This window comes from Lycium ferocissimum, unplaced genomic scaffold, assembly GCF_029784015.1.
Source record: "Lycium ferocissimum isolate CSIRO_LF1 unplaced genomic scaffold, AGI_CSIRO_Lferr_CH_V1 ctg5845, whole genome shotgun sequence".
Taxonomy (NCBI): Eukaryota; Viridiplantae; Streptophyta; class Magnoliopsida; order Solanales; family Solanaceae; genus Lycium; species Lycium ferocissimum.
Window position 1 is genome coordinate 18,752 of NW_026726133.1, and position 17,023 is coordinate 35,774.

At 39.4% G+C, this 17,023-nt stretch overlaps 2 protein-coding genes across 3 annotated transcripts; both read left to right on the forward strand.

Moving 5' to 3' along the window:
• Positions 1 to 342: 342 nt before the first annotated feature.
• LOC132045015 (uncharacterized) lies at positions 343 to 10,785 on the forward strand. 2 transcript variants are annotated; one of them, XR_009412334.1, is made up of 3 exons: positions 343 to 695; positions 1,071 to 1,151; positions 4,807 to 4,950. XR_009412334.1 is itself a non-coding variant. In XM_059435544.1 (3 exons), the coding sequence occupies exon 3, from the start codon at positions 9,225 to 9,227 to the stop codon at positions 10,782 to 10,784; it is 1,560 nt and encodes a 519-aa protein (XP_059291527.1). In that variant the 5' UTR covers positions 343 to 695; positions 1,071 to 1,151; positions 7,008 to 9,224; the 3' UTR covers position 10,785. The 2 variants fall into 2 exon arrangements, 1 of the variants encoding a protein (XP_059291527.1); XM_059435544.1 differs by lacking the exon at positions 4,807 to 4,950 and adding an exon at positions 7,008 to 10,785.
• A 4,579-nt stretch (positions 10,786 to 15,364) lies between these two features.
• On the forward strand, positions 15,365 to 16,210 carry LOC132045014 (uncharacterized). The gene is made up of 2 exons (XM_059435543.1): positions 15,365 to 15,799; positions 16,058 to 16,210. Exons 1-2 carry the CDS (start codon positions 15,365 to 15,367, stop codon positions 16,208 to 16,210), a joined length of 588 nt encoding a protein of 195 aa, XP_059291526.1.
• Positions 16,211 to 17,023: the final 813 nt, after the last annotated feature.

Below are 17,023 nucleotides of genomic sequence, written 5' to 3' on the forward strand. Positions count from 1 at the left end.
TATTGGCGTTGGCATTTTTCCTTTAATCCTATTTATTACTATGTTTATAATCTTCTTACTATATTTTTTAAAACTAAATACGTATATTAAATTAATCTATTATAATTTATATACGTATACATTTTGTGGGAATTAATTAGGACAAAGAAGTATATTTTAATTAATTGATAGAAGTAAAAAAGGATTAGGAAATAATCATATACCTAAAACTTGGGCCAAATCCTATTCTTTCTACACCAATTAGTAGCCCACCACCCCTAGCCCAATCCGATTGACCCGACCCGCCCCAACAGCTACAACTAAACCAGCCTAATCCTAATTTTCCGAAGCAGAACCAAACAGCCCCCTTCACTCATCTCCTCTCTCTTCAAGAAAACCCTAACCAAAATCACCATCACCGCCAGTTCCACCGAAGGACCAGCGAACAAAAGCCGATTTCGGCGTCGCTGACACCATCTCCCATCAACCCCATTCCCTTTTCAAGAAACAGAGCTTCGAACAGCTCGTCCAAGTCGAATCAGCCCCCCCCCCCCCCTCCCCACCCACCAAAATCGAGAAGCACGCAAGGATCTTTGGGTTTCTAGGCCGATCTTCCAACAATCCCCTAGGTAAAGGCTCGTTTCAGTTCGTTGGAGCCTAAAACCATGAAGAAACCACTAGATTCAGACCTCTAGCATTCAAATCGCTCTGAAAAGGTGAGAATCCGTCACTTTTTTCTTCATCAGTTCATTTTTCGAAATTTCACAATTTTCCCCCCTCTTTAATTCGAAATTCAAAGGCAAAAGCTTCTTGAAGAAGCTGTTGAAACACCCCAACCTTCAGCTATAAATACCAGCCTTTGAGGGCTGTTTTAGAACAAGAAAAACAGTTGAAAAACTCCTGTTATTTCATAAGTTTCTTGACAGCCAAAAATTCCCTTAAGTTCGACAATTGAAAAAAAAAAAAAAGATCCCTTGTTTTTTAAGCTAAACAACTGAAAATTCCCCACTATTTTTTAAGCTTCTTAATTCTCAGAAAATTCTTTTGTTTTAACTCGTTAAGTCTTTTGGTTATCAAAATCTTCTTTCAAGCTCTCGGCTAAGCAAAAACTACTTCGAGCGGATTCGAAGACTCGACGATGACAATAGCCTCAGTTTGCTGTCACGGATAAGGTAATCATACTCGTCTTCACTTCATCTTTAATTTTGTAAGAGTAGAAATGTAGACGTTAAATAGCTCTTGTCGATTATGATGTTTTTGCCTATCCGAAATTTGTTTGTTGTTCTGTCCTGTCCTTAATCTGTGTATAAAAGGTAGTTAATAAGGACTAAGAATACTTTAAGGAACTATTCATTAACTTGCAAAATAGGTGGACAACTAGGTTGCTAGTTTGGATTTTTATCTTTAATACTAGTAGAAAGGTTGATTTTACATAACCCTTAGAACATGGAATATGTTCATGCCATGCGTTTAAGGCTATTCTCTGACCTGTTTCTTGTTGAGTTTGAGGCCTAAGTGAATATGGAAATCCCTCCTTAAATCAATAACTGTTGGAATCCAAATGTATTGGCTGCATTTTTTCGCTGGTTGTGAGATTTCGTTTCTTCAGTAAGCCACCCTCGCCTTTCTTTTCATCTCAGTTTCGTACAATTAAATGTAGTCGTTCGATTGTTTTTTTTTTTTTCTTTCGTTCAGTGTTACTTGTTCGAAATCATTCGTCACTGAGTTTTGCTATAAATGGGTACATAAGAATGGTTAGAGAGGATTAAAAATGCTTATAGGGATATTTTCATCGATTTGTAGAATATGGGAATAAGTATGCCATTCATTTAGATTTCTGTTTTGACTGTATATTGGAATCCACGGGCGTCGTTCCTTTATTTAGAAATCAATATTTCAATAGCTAGTATGAACTGTGGTTTTTTTTTTTTTTTGCTTGAGAAAAGTTATTGATTTGTTTGGATAAAAACGGGGATTATTAGTGACTGTTTGGTTTACATTTTTTTTAGTATACTTCTTTCTGATAATTAATGTATTTTTTTGATGCATCATAATATATATGAATTTGTTCCTCCCTTTTTGAGCTTAAATGACTTAATTTTTTAGCGATTGAAACACTTAAAACTGCCATGAAATTAAGGGACAGTAGGCAGTTGTGCTCAGATCCCTTGTACTTTGAGCAAGGATATTACATGTCTCTAGAGTTTCTGCTATTTGGGGGTGCCTGATAGTAAAGATTTTAGAACTTGAATAAATATTAATTCAGCCAAAAGTTCTTACTGCATACTTTGTCTTAGAGCATGACAGAAGCATATAGATGTTTAAGTAGTAATGGGATCATACATTCTTGGTGTGTGTAGAAGTCATGATTGCGAAAATTCCTTTCCCCGCTAACACATAATCTTGTGTTTTTTTTTTTATTATCTTACTCCCAGGAGCTTAGAATCTTCCGAAAATGTGTTCGAATGAGTTTTAAGCGTGCACTTTATTTTGGTATAACCATAAGATCCATGATGTTAGAATTAGCATACTGTTTTTCATTTTTCAACGATATTGATAAAAATAAAAAATAAAAAAATGGAAATATACTTTGTTGAAACTTTTGCATGTATGTCTCTTCTCCTATGATCTGTTAATGAGAATCTACTAAAGAGAATATGGTTCTTAGCCTTTCTTTAAAGCTTAGTGATATACATGTCCATGAATCATTATCTTCCTATAAGCATTTATTAAACTTGACTGAACATGGTGCCAGTAACTCTGGCAAGCTCTGTAAATTAGAGTATCATTCTTGTTTATGTGATTCTGAACCTTTTTCTTTATCTTCTACGGGCCTATTTTAAAAAAAAAAATAAAAAAACATAATGAGAAAAAAAAGTCGTGACACCCGCTAACACATAATCTTGTGTTTTTTTTTATTATCTTACTCCCAAGAGCTTAGAATCTTCCGAAAATGTGTTCGAATGAGTTTTAAGCGTGCACTTTATTTTGGTATAACCATAAGATCCATGATGTTAGAATTAGCCTACTGTTTTTCATTTTTCAACGATATTGATAAAAATAAAAAATAAAAAAATGGAAATGTACTTTGTTGAAACTTTTGCATGTATGTCTCTTCTCCTATGATCTGTTAATGAGAATCTACTAATGAGAATATGGTTCTTAGCCTTTCTTTAAAGCTTAGTGATATACATGTCCATGAATCATTGTAAAAAACTTGATTGAACATGGTGCCAGTAACTCTGGCAAGCTCCGTTATCATTCTTTTTTATGTGATTCGAACCTTATCTTTATAAACCAGTCAAATAAGTATAAAAGTCTAAATGTGATGTGTTAAAAGAGGCATGTTGTTTACAGTATTTACTTTAAATACTCTAAAAGGGTGTTTTTCTTTCGTACATTCTAAAACGAGTACTTTATTTGCAGATTGTAAAAATGTGTTTTTTTTTTGTGGTATAAAAAGGTACTTTTTTTTTTCTTTTAATATGGTAGAAAGAGTACTCTCTTTTTCACGTTATAGAGATCAGTATAGTCAAGAGTACATGTAAAGTTTGTATCATAACTATTTCCTACATCTTTTGGTTCAATAATGTGAACTTGTTTCCAGTTATTTCTGAGTCAAAAACTTCTCTTTGTGTCTAGCTTTGCTGCACTTTATTTAGGAGTCATATCTGCTGAATAATAGTTGCTGAGAATTTGAGAATCTAAAAGTTGCCAAAATTTATCTTTCCCAAGTTTACTTGTGTTTCTTAAAAGGGTGCATTGAGCTAAATTTTTACCTGTAGAGTCTCTAAAAGACTTCATTCAGACCTGCAGCACTTCTTTAAACCAAGATAAACCAAACTTAATCGCTTTACGACATCAGAAACAGAATGAGATTAATGAAGTATTATGCTGATTGAATTTATTTGTAGATCCTTTGTGGTTAAGCAGATACTATAAAGTGTCAATGGATTAAAAAAATAAAATAAGTCTTGAGTATTCTTTTGCTGTTTTGGTTGCTGCAAGTTTGTAAGGCATTCAAATGAGTTCAACTTACGTAGAAAAAATGTGAAACTATCAAGCATGTTGACGTTTGTTAAAAGTTTTGTGTAGAACCTCTATGATGTTTAGAGTCTGTAACTATTCTAAGAGTTATAAAATGCTCCGCTAAACCGCTGGAAACTTGGCTAAGGATTATATTTTTTTACTGAAAACTGTACGTTTATTTTTGCCAACATGTTGTTGTGAAAATCTTCGTAGTGTTCCAGCCATATCTTGAGAATATAAAGTAGCATCTTCGCATGAAGTTTTTGGTTAATGGTTTCACTTAACAGAAGTTATTGTATTTTGAATACAATCTCGTCTAGAGTTTTTTTTTTATTAATTAATATTTTTTTTTTTGAAAGTTGTAGGCCGATGTTATGAAGTCAAGATACTAATCACCATAGTTTTCCTACTGCATAGCATGTTTTATTACGACCAACTCTAACTCTTCCCATTTTTAATGAATTAGCTGAAGATGTGCTTGTTTAATATTATTGTACCTTATTTGGTGTTGTTTATCATTTTTTTAATCAAGATATTCTAATCCTTTCCTTCCCTTTTTTTTTCATGACCACATGGGAGAGCATTTGGAGTTGTGATACAACTCCATCTTTGCCCAGAACCAAAGAAAAATAGTAGCTGCATTGACGTGATTGTGTCTAACAGCCTTCGTTCGTGTCAAGCGTCCCCGTCTTTCTTCCTCTCTTTAAATTTCGTGTCTTTGTGTTAACATCTATATATATATATATATACATGTTGTTTATATTATTGACTAACATTTTTTTTGGATTGTATTTGTAGCATATTTGTTTCTTGTTTGTGTACGAACCCGCGGAGAAATAGTTAAGTATAGAAATTTAATTGCTTATTTTCCTCACCCCCAGTCAGGTATTCACTTTAGTAATATTCCGATTTTAGGCGTATTTAAAATAATAATTGTCAAATGATTTTCAGCTTTTTGTTTATGCATCTTTAGGCTATAAAATGTTTTCTAAATGAGGGACATGAACTGAAATTTCCATTTTTGAGTTGATTCTTCCTCAAACTAACATCTCTGTCTTAATCAGTTTTTTAATGAAAACGAGAGCCAAAAATATAGTTCTTGCAAAGTTAAGGTGTGAGGTGAATTCTGGAAGTAGAAAACACAAGCTAAGAAAAGTGATAAAAATGCCAGGTTCTTTTTTTTTTTTTTTTTTTTTGAAGTGTAAAAATAAGAATTTTAGTGGCCCAAAACATCTTGCTATTTTCAGAATTTGTTCTTTTTGCACTAACGTCAAGCAAGCTTTATCTTCTAAGTTGAAAACAACAAAAATCATATTAGGCTTATATATAGTGGCCAAGCTATTTCACAAGAACTATAAGGTACGTACTTTATTTTAATACACATATACTATCTTATTTTTCAATCAATCTTTTCATGATGTGTGCACTTATCTATATCACGGTACTTATACATATTATTATATTTTCCATGGCTATTTCTAAAAGTATACCTCTTTATACTATTTTTTTACATATGATAAACATACTCCATGTATATATTATTTTCTCATAAAAATATGTATTTTCATACTCTACATTATATATACTGTCCTTATATACAATAACAATATTTATACCTAATCTTCAAAAAATACACATGTACTTTTTTTGTAAACAATATACGTCCCTAGTACATATAATTTTACAACTCGTATTAATTACTTTCCTTCACAATGAGTATGCACACATACTATTATTTTTTTAAACACGTACCATACATATACTACCTTATTTCCATTAATTCCCTTGGTCGTCTTTACATTATATGCATATATATAGTACTATCATGTCTTCAATAACTATTTTTAGTTGCCCATGATATACATATCACATATATATGTTATTTTCTTATAAAAAAAAATATCTTCTTATTCTATATTATACATACTATTCCTATATAAAATAATTGTCATACATATTTTTCTCACGCACACATTAGCATTAACTACTTCCTTTATAAATAAACATTTGCTCGCATAGTTATAATTACTTCAAAACCCCCCTTTTATACAAATAGTTTTGAGAGAGTAGTTTCTTTCCCGCAATTCTTTAAATAGGTAATAATAAATAATTAAATAATCCCCCTCTAGTGTTAATTAAGCTAAGTTTAAAGACTGTCTTCGGATAGGCTCTGAGGGATGCTTAATACCTTCCCCTCGGGGTAAATAAAACCCTTACCTAGAATCTCATAGGTTTCAAAGACTAAAAAATGGAGTTTACATTTTTACAAATGGTTTCCTAATATTTCCTAAAATTAGGTGGCGACTCTGAAAATTTCCAAACCAGAGGAAACATAGTGATAAGTTGTGAACTAGTTTTAATCCGTTAAAAATAGGGCATAACATAATGGCGACTCTGCTAGAAAAAATGCCTTAGGTTTTGACTTTAGTAGACTTAGTTTAAGAAGTAGATACTTGAGGGATGTTTTTTTATTTATTCATATTTTATCACCTATTATTTATCAGTTGCTACATTGCTATATTTGAAAGGACGCAAGCCAAAGCCAAACTTGTGCTCCTTATTTGTTTGAGAAAACACTATTTGTTACTGCTTTCCTTATAATGTCATTGCACTTTCTATCGAGTCTTTGGCCGTACACTTACACACACTATAGTTCACGCGAGGTGTTGTCTTACACGCCTCCACCCCTTCTTTGGATTCTCTAGTTTCAGAGTCGGTACGGTAGTTTACTACGTACCTTCTCGCAGACATTCAGTCTCACTCCGAAATTCTTAGGAAAAAATCTTATTCTAGAAAAAATAAGTCATGCTGCATACACCTTAGGCAGGACAATCCAAGGTATTGTCGCTGCAAATTAGGAATCCACCCTTTGTCAAAGGTTTGAAACCTGAATGACATAACCCTTTATGTGAATTGATGAAATGATCCTTAAGAGACACAAGATGATTTTTTTTTTTTAACAAACAATACTTATCATAACCTTTACCCTTCTTTTTCAGATGGAAATTAACCAAAACCTACCAAATATCCAAATGATAGTCTCATCTCCTCACGACCTGCAAACTTGGTGGAGGAACATAAAAGTGGCACACGGAGAGGAAATCCGACAACATCTGGGGTCGTTAATGTCACTAATGGGTATCCAAGCTAACAAAACTCTCATCGAGCTACTGATAGAATTTTGGGATCCCGCCAGTGTAACCTTCAATTTTTTGGATTTTGAGATAACCCCTACTTTGGAGGAAGTTTGTGGATTCACCGACTTACCATTTGAGGGAAGAATGCCGGTGTTACCATCCTTCATATCGGGAGAGAGATTCTTGCGCATTTTGGGATTTAATGTCTACCCGGTCTTGAGGAACGTGGAAAATGATCGAGTGAAGTTTGACTTTCTTTTTCAGAGATTTGGGCGCCGAGAAAGCTTTGATCGATATCGGGATGAGTTTGCGTGTGACCGCGGAAGGTGGGAGAAAATGCGGCCACGAGCCTTCGCCATAGCCTTGTTGGGAGTCTTGGTCTTCCCAAAGAGAGCCTACCGAATCAATATTAACCTTTTGCCACTTGTTATGAATATCTTCTCGGGACAGGATGAATTGACATTGGTCCCTATGATCCTCGCGGAGACACTCCGAGCTCTATCGGCTTGTTCAAGAGGGCATAACTTTTTTGAGGGGTGTAATCTCTTGCTGCAGTTATGGGCCATGGAACACTTCTATACTCGCCTCCCCATCATGGATTACTGCATAGATACTCGTAGCAGAATTCAGAGCCACAAGGAAAGAATGAGGTACTGGCCTGAACCTATAGGAGAGGAGGAGTGGCGCGCATTCTTGGTTCAGCTCACGGGAGATGCTATTCAGTGGAAATACCCCTAGCTATTAGGGAGACCTTTGGTAAGAACTGCAAATCTATACTTCTTTGAGTTGATCGGGTTGGACGGGATTCAGCCATATGCGCCTCTCAGAGTCTTGACGCAGTTTGGAGTTACACAAAATGTCCCAGTCTGGTCCTATATGGCACTGCATGAAGATAACTATGATAGGGTGGTTCCAGTAGCACGAGTGAGAATTCTGCAAAGAGAATGGCTGAACATGATCACAATTGGTATGGGTGACGAGAGTTGGTGCACACCCGAGTATTATGCCTGGTATAATGTGGGAGGCCTGGCACTTTTGCCAACCGAAGACGGATTCGATGGGCTCACGGACTATGATGTAGCCGCTTGGCTTACAGTTGAGATATTGCCTTTCATGAACGTCAACAATGACATGTACAAAAGCGTAGTAGTTCCGGTTCGATAAACCATTTGATACAGCTGGTAGAAGAGGAAGATCCGGTAGAGCCGGAAGAAGAGATGGAAGAGGATCCAGAAGAAGATCCGACAGAGCAAGATGAACCAATGGAAGAGGATCCAGAAGAAGATCCAGAATGGGAATCAGAGCATAATCTTGTAATGGAGATAGATCCGGAGAAATCACCTGAGTATACTCCAGCAGGATATCCAGAGGAGGAACTAGAGGTGCAATCCGAGTACAGGCCTGCAGTACATGGTATAGAGGAGGGACCTGAGTATGATCCAGAGGCAGGTTGGGAGATAGAGACAGACCCAGAGGAAGAACCTGAGTACGACCCAGGGCCCGATTATGATCCAGCATATGATGGGGATGACAATGACGGCCCGACATGGCCCTAGACTATTTTCTTTCCCCCTTTTTGTTTTCTTTACATTCCAAAAGAGTGTCGTATGGCCCAATCCCTTTGTACGCCCTCGTGGCCACCCTTTGCATTTTCATTTCAAATTTCCATCGACCCATTCCTTTTGTATGCCTTTATGGCCATTCCCCCTGTGTTTTATCTTTCGGGCTCCCATAGGCCTACTCTTGTAAGCTCTCGAGCAACCTTTTGTTGGAATGGAAGTTATGTTTGTTCTAAAAAATCAAAGAATGTGTCAAAAAAGGATCATCATCATCAACTTGTGTGTAACGTAGGCTTACCTCTAGCAAAAAGAGGCCCCACAATTAGGACGCGCTTGTTTGCACGTCGACTTGACGTAATTACGTGATTAAACATGTTACTCTACTCTTTCTAAAGCTTCCCGGACTAACCTTTTTGTTTTCCAATTGTCTTTATTTTGGTTTTATCCCCCCAACAGAGGTTGATTTGTGTTGATCTTCAAACTGGCCGAATCACACTACAATTTGAGGTCTAAGGGAAAAATGACTATCACCAACGAAGTCAACCCAACTGCTAACCTTTCCATAACGAATGAAAATCCAGGAAGCTCAAGAGAGAGGATTAATCTGAACGATGAAGAAGAGATCGCTTTGCTAAAGCTACAACTTGACGAACTAAGAGGAGAACTGCGCCAAGTTCGGGACCTGACCCATCTCACTGTGACTGCTTTCCCAAACCCACCTCACTTTCCGTCCTTGGATTCGCCTATTCTAGAACACTTCCCTCCATCTACACGTCCACCTCCAGTACCCCTTTCCTTTTCCAACCTACCTCCGATCACTCCCGCGAATGTACCAAATCTGCCTAAACAAACCCCTTACATCCCCAACTACACCCATACTTCACAAAACCCACTACCAACCCAAACTGCTACCGCACCTACTTACCCCACCGTGCAGCACATACCAGGGGCACACGTTGACACTTCCCACGAGCAACATGTGCCACCGGTATATGCAGCTGGGGCTCCAACCTTTACCGCTCCTGTCACAGTCAGGGTCCCGTTCGAGGTGGATCAGTATGCAGAAATGGAGAGAGATGCCAAGATAGGAGAAGACGAATCAATCATTAGCCAGCTGCACAGTCTAAGGAAAGAAATGAGGAGCATGCGAGTCACTCGGGGAAGTGAGAGTTTGGATTATGATGATCTATGCATACACCCGGATATTGGCATGCCAGTAGGGTACAAACCTCCTAAGTTTGATGTTTTTGATGGGACAGGTGATCCTCATGCACATTTGAGGGCCTACTGCGACAAGTTAGTAGGAGTGGGAAGGAACGAGAAATTGAGGATGAAGTTGTTTATCAGAAGTTTGTCAGGAGAGGCGCTCACTTGGTATACTCGCCAAGATCCTCGCAAGTGGAGCGACTGGCAGGATATGGCTGGGGATTTCATGACTCGCTTCGGATTCAACACTGAGATCACACCAGACAGGTTTTCTTTGAGCAACGTACAAAAGAAATCAACTGAATCATTCCAGGATTACGCAAGACGTTGGAGAATTGAGGCTGCCCGAGTTATGCCCCCATTGGATGAAAGTGAGCTCAGCAAGTATTTCATTCGAGCTCAGGAAGGCATCTACTTTGAAAAGATGATGGGATCGATGGGCCAAAAGTTCGCCGATTTGGTCAAAATGGGAGACTTTTTGGAAGAAGGAATCAAGTCCAGAAAGATTCAATCAATGGCTGCGCTGCAAGCCGCAAGCAAAGCCATACAGTCAGGTTCCATCAGCGGAATTAAGAAGAAGAAGGAGGACGTATCTAATATCACACCTTACCACCAGCGAGGAGAGTCATCTCGCCCATACCCCACAAACCCCCAAATCTTTGCTCATGCCCCTTATGTCCCATACCCAGTTTATAATGCCCAACCACATTACAACCCACCACGAGCCCCCACTTACCAAAACCCTCCAAGACCTTACACCCCTATCCAAGCACCCGTCCACCAAAATAGACCACCATATGCCCCAAGACCTCGCCCAACTCCCGAAGTCAGAAATACCCGAACCTACACCCCCATAGCCGAGCCTTTAGCCTAGTTATTTGAAAGGTTGAGGACAGCAGGATTGTTGCAACCAATTGAAGGAAGAATCCCTGACCCAATTCCTCGAAACTTTGATGGGAACAAACGTTGCGCATATCATTCGGGAATTCAGGGACATGACACCGAGGAATGCTTTGGTTTGAAAAACCAGGTTGAAGCTTTAATCAAGAGTGGAGCAATTCAATGCACTGCAGCGCCCCCGAATGTGAACAACAACCCGCTACCAAATCATGGAAATCGGGCAGTTAATATGATATCATTTGATGAGGAATATGACTTGGAGGGAACCATTGTGCCCGTTGGAAACACAGAGGCATTTGTCGCAACATCCCCAACTGCTCCCATCATCACGGTACAGTTGAGGGCACCGGTAATTGTCCAGACATACCAACCAAAATCCATGGTGACCACTGTTGTCGCAAGAAAGCACGATTATGATTCTAGGGCAATCCCATGGGACTATCAATCAAAATGGAAGGCTAAGATGACAGAAGCTACAGTTGGCCATGGAATGACAAGGTCAGGAAGATGTTATGTCCCGGAGGATCTAAACAGAGGAAGTTCAGGCAAAGAGCACAATCAAAGGAGAAACATTACTGATGCCGAGGCAGCAGAATTCTGGAAGAAGATGCAAACCAAAGATTATTCAATCGAGGAACAGTTGAAGAAGACACCTGCCCAAATATCGATCATGTCCTTGTTGATGAGTTCTAAAGCCCACAGGGATGCTTTAGTTAAGGTGTTGAGTGGAGTAAACATATCGAATGAGACGACGAGTGAAACGCTGGCCACAATAATTGGATAGATTGTTGAAGCAAACAAGATTTCTTTTCGCGATGATGAGCTCCCACCAGAAGGAACAGAACACAACAAAGCACTTCACATCACCGTGAGGTGCAGAGATAAGTTTGTATCCAGGGTACTTGTTGATGGAGGTTCCGGGTGTAACATTTGCCCTCTCAACACTTTAAGAAATTTGAAGATGGACACAGGAGAAATGAAAGAAAGCCACATGAAGGTCCGAGCTTTTGACGGAACACAAAGAAGCGTCATTGGAGAAATATATCTACATTTACAGATCAGGCCCGTTGAGTTCCCGATCCTTTTCTAAGTGATGGACATATCGTCAACTTACAACTTGTTGTTAGGAAGGCCATGGGTCCACATGGCTGGAGCCGTTCCTTCCACTTTGCATCAGTGTTTGAAATTCGAATGGGGTTGGGAGAAAATCGTAGTTCAGGGGGAACTTAGTCACCCCGTCTATTCTGAACGCTCTATCCCGATCATTGAAGAAATGGGAGAATTAGATGGAGCTACCTTTCATGCTGTGGAAATCATGCAAGCTGTAAAAATAGGTGAGATGGTAGGATCTGATGAAATGAAGATGTCGAGCGCGGCAAAGATGGTAGCGTCAGAGATGTTGAAGTACGGCTACCAGCCAAAGTGTGGGTTAGGCCCAAAATCTGATGGCATAACTGAACCAATTCAAATAAAGCAATAGAAGGGTACTTTTGAGCTCGGGTATGATCCTATGTTTGGAGAAACTAGCGGCGTCAAGAGAATCTTTGTGCCAGAGCAAGTTCCTGTCCAGGGTCAGATGATTGTGCCAGAGGTCGATGAAGATATCATAGAAGGAATGGAGAACCTGTTCGTGACAATGATCGAGGAGTGTTGTGGGGAGACTGAAGCAGATGCCGAGACACCGACTATTCGTGATGCCGAACCAGGAGAGATCTTGCAGAATTAGACCGTCAGTCCATCCTTGGTTCGCCGGGAGTCTTGGTAGTGTGGAATTGTAGTTTGTTTTCAAAATAGCATGATCAATTGAGGCTTGAATCATGCCTGTGCTCTTTTGTCATCCGCCTCTTTCTTTAAAAGCATTGAATGCTTCTTTAATGAAAATGCATTTCTATTTTTCTATTAAAAATATCATATCTTACTTATACTCGCTTTTCTTTTTCAGCACTCAAACTAGTAAAAATATTCATTCTATGATTATGACATGTAATGAAACCGTTGAGCAAAGTACAAACGGCGAACAAGATTACGAGGAATACGACGAAAGCATGATGCCTGAGAATCTTCCGCAAGAGATCGAGCAACTCGAGAATCAAAAGAAACCGAACTTGGATGAAACTGAGATAGTTAACTTGGGAGACGAAGAAACAAAGGAAGGAAACTCGGATCAAAGATACACTTAGAAGCTGAACGGAACAAGAATTGTTGGAATTGCTTAAGCAGTATGTCGACGTATTTGCTTGGTCCTATGACGACATGCCCGGGCTGAGCACCGACATCGTCTCTCATAGGCTACCAACTGATCCCACCCGCCCGCCGATCAAGCAAAAGCCAAGGAAGTTCAAGCCCGATTTGAGTTTAACGATCAAAGAGGAAGTCACTAAGCAGATTGAAGCAAATGTCGTGAGGGTTACAAACTACCCTTCCTGGTTGGCCAACATTGTGCCCGTGCCAAAGAAGGATGGAAAAATCAGGATATGTGTGGATTATCGGGATCTCAACAAAGCTAGTCCTAAGGATGACTTCCCCCTTCCGAACATTCACATACTCATCGATAATTGTGCAAAACATGAGTTATAGTCATTTGTCGATTGCTTTGCAGGATATCATCAGATTTTGATGCACGAGGATGATGCAGAAAAGACAGCGTTTACCACTCCATGGGGGAGGGGGGGAGGGGTGTACTGCTACCGAGTAATGCCATTTGGCCTTAAGAACGCTAGTGCGACCTGCATGAGGGCCATGACTACTGTGTTCCACGATATGATTCATAAAGAGATCGAAGTCTACGTAGTCGATATCATTATCAAATCTTGAAGGAGTTCAGATCATTTTACTGACCTAAGGAAGTTCTTTGAACGATTGTAGAGGTACAACTTGAAGTTGAATCCAGCAAAATGTGCATTTGGAGTTCCCGCCGGAAAATTATTAGGATTCATTATTAGCAGAAAAGGCATAGAGTTAGATCCTTCAAAAATCAAGGCAATCCAAGACTTGCCTCCCCCGAAGAGCAAGAAAGACGTAATGAGTTTCCTCGGAAGGCTCAATTACATTAGTCGGTTCATCGCACAGTCGACGGTGATTTGTGAACCCATATTTAAGCTGCTGAAGAAAGATGCTGCCACAAAATGGACAGAAGAGTGTCAGAAGGCCTTCGATAGAATCAAGGAGTACTTGTCCAGTCCACCCGTATTGGTCCCGCCAGAACCGGGAAAACCTCTATTGTTGTACTTGTCTGTATTAGATGGTGCGTTCGGATGTGTGTTGGGACAACACGATGAGACAGGGAAGAAGGAGCAAGCCATTTACTACCTAAGCAAGAAATTCACACCGTACGAGGCAAGGTACACTTTGTTGGAACGCACATGCTGTGCTTTGACTTGGATCGCACAAAAGTTGAGACACTACCTATCTGCGCACACCACGTACTTGATCTCAAGGATGGATCCACTCAAATACATCTTCCAGAAGCCGATGCTTACCAAGAAATTAGCAAAATAGCAGATCTTGTTAAGTGAGTTTGATATCGTGTACATAACTCAAAAGGCTATCAAGGGACAAGCATTGGCGGATCACCTTGCAGAGAACCCTGTAGACAATGAATACGAGTTGCTTACAACCTATTTTCCCGATGAGGAAGTACTGTTAAAAGGGGAAGATATTTCAGAGCCTTATTCAGGATGGAGGATGTTTTTTGACGGAGCATCAAATTTCAAAAGAGTTGGAATAGGAGCAGTTTTGGTTTCCGAGACAAAGTCAAGACTACCCTATCTCAAAGCAAAGATCGATTTCCCCGCACGAACAATATGGCGGAATACGAAGCTTGCATCCTGGGCTTAGGATGGCGGTTGATATGAACATCAAAGAACTTTTGGTAATAGGCGATTCGACCTATTAGTTCATAGGTACTAGAGAATGGACCACCAAGAATGTCAAAATTCTTCCATACTTACATTGCGTAAAGGAGTTGTGCAAGTTCACGAGAGATTGACTTCAAGCATGTCCCTCGAATCCAAAATGAGTTTGCTGATGCCCTTGCGACATTGTCATCAATGATCCAACATCCAGACAAGAATTACATCGACCCTATCAAGGTAGAAATACACGACCAGCAAGCATATTATTTTCATGTCGATGAGGAATTGGATGGCCAGCCATGGTACTACGATATTATAAAGTTGCTCGAGATAAGAGAATATCCGAAAAATGCTACTAACTAACAGAAGCGAGCCTTAAGGAGAATGGAAAATCACTTCTTCCTCAATAGAGAAATCCTGTATAGGAGGACTTCAGATCTAGGATTGCTAAGATGTGTGGATGCCGCAGAGGCGACAAGGTTGTTAGAAGAAGTACACGCATGAACATATGGACCCACATGAATGGATTCACTTTGGCAAAGAAGATTCAGAGAGTGGGATACTTTTGGATGACTATGGAAAGAGACAGCATTCGCTATGTACAAAAGTGCCATCAATGTCAGGTTCACTTAGATTTCATTCGAGTTACCCCAAATGAGCTCAAGTGATAGGTTCCCCTTGGCCGTTCACCGCTTGGGGCATGGATGTGATTGGACCTATTGAACCCCCTGCATTAAATGGACATCGCTTCATCTTGGTGGCCATCGATTATTTCATTAAATGGGTCGAAGCTTTAACGTGCAAGGTAGTAACGAAGAAGGTGGTAGTAGATTTTATTCGCAATAATATAGTCTGTCGATTTGGGATTCCACAGTCAATTATCATAGATAATGCAGCCAATCTCAACAGCGATCTTATGAGAGAGACTTGTGAAAAGTTTAGGATTGCTCACCGAAATTCCACAGCTTATCGACCACAGATGAATGGAGCTGTCGAGGCAGCAAATAAGAACATCAAGAAGATCTTGAGGAAGATAATAGACAGTCAAAGGCAGTGGCATGAAAAGTTGCCATATGCTTTGCTTGGTTACCGTACCACGGCTAGAACATCCACAGGAGCAACTCCCTACATGCTGGTCTATGGTTCATAAGCTGTGATACCCGCAAAAGTAGAGATACCTTTTTTGAGAATTATCCAAGATGTTGGTTTGGACGATGCAGAATGGATACGTAGTAGACACGAACAGTTGATGCTCATTGATGAGAAAAAGATGGACGTTGTCTATCACGGTTAGCTTTATCAGAACAGGATGTCCAAGGCATTTAACAAGAGAGTAAGGCCTAGGAAATTCAAACCAGGGTAGTTGGTTTTAAAGCGAATATTTCCTCATCAGGACGAAGCTAAAGGGAAATTCGCACCAAATTGGCAAGGTCCATACGTGGTTCATCGAGTGCTTTCAGGAGGGGCATTGATTTTGGGAGAAATGGATGGTAAAGTGAGCACGAAGCCCATCAACTCAGACTTGATCAAGAAGTACTACATCTGAAGACATCCAAGCTAGCTTTTTCTTTTCCGTTGTAATTTGCATTTCTATTATAACAGAACTGCGCTGACCTGACTTCCCATGGTGGGATACGTAGGAAACCCACATCGGGTCCGGTCTCTTGTAATAGAAACCCCAAAAACATTATCTTCATGTAACTGGAACTACGATTCGACCTGATTTCCCTTAGTGGGATACGTAGGCAATCCCCACCGGATTCGGCCCCTTTATTAATCTTGTTTTTTATTATAATTGAACTACGTTATGACCTGATTCCATTTGGATATATAGGCAGCCTGAGTCGTTCCTCGGTCACATCACATTATATATCATTTTCTTTTCATTTCTACCCCTGAACTACATACAGACCTAATTCCTATTTGGGATACGTAGGCAACCTAAAAAGGTTCGGTCATACCCTTAGGAAACCTTTTATTTGTAATGTAACTATCGATTAGGATCGGTCTCGTCATCAAAGACATCGCTGCACTTGGCTTGAATACGAAGAAGCGTCATCAGAAGAACAGACTATGCAAAGGCATCATTTGGATACAGGCGTTAGAATGGAGAAGCTCAATGCATTTCGAAACATGTCATTTGTTACACCCCGTATCTTCGAAGAAGCACTTATCAAATTTGAAACATAAGTATGTTGAGTTATGGTTAAGTAAAACCACTTTGGAATGTAAGGAGCAAATATTATTAAGTATATTTAATAAGTGAATGATGTATATAAGGTATACCGAAAGATTTTATAAGGAAATGAGTGGAAGTAATGGAGTAGTGCGACTTTGGAGAAAGGATGGGTGAAGTTTG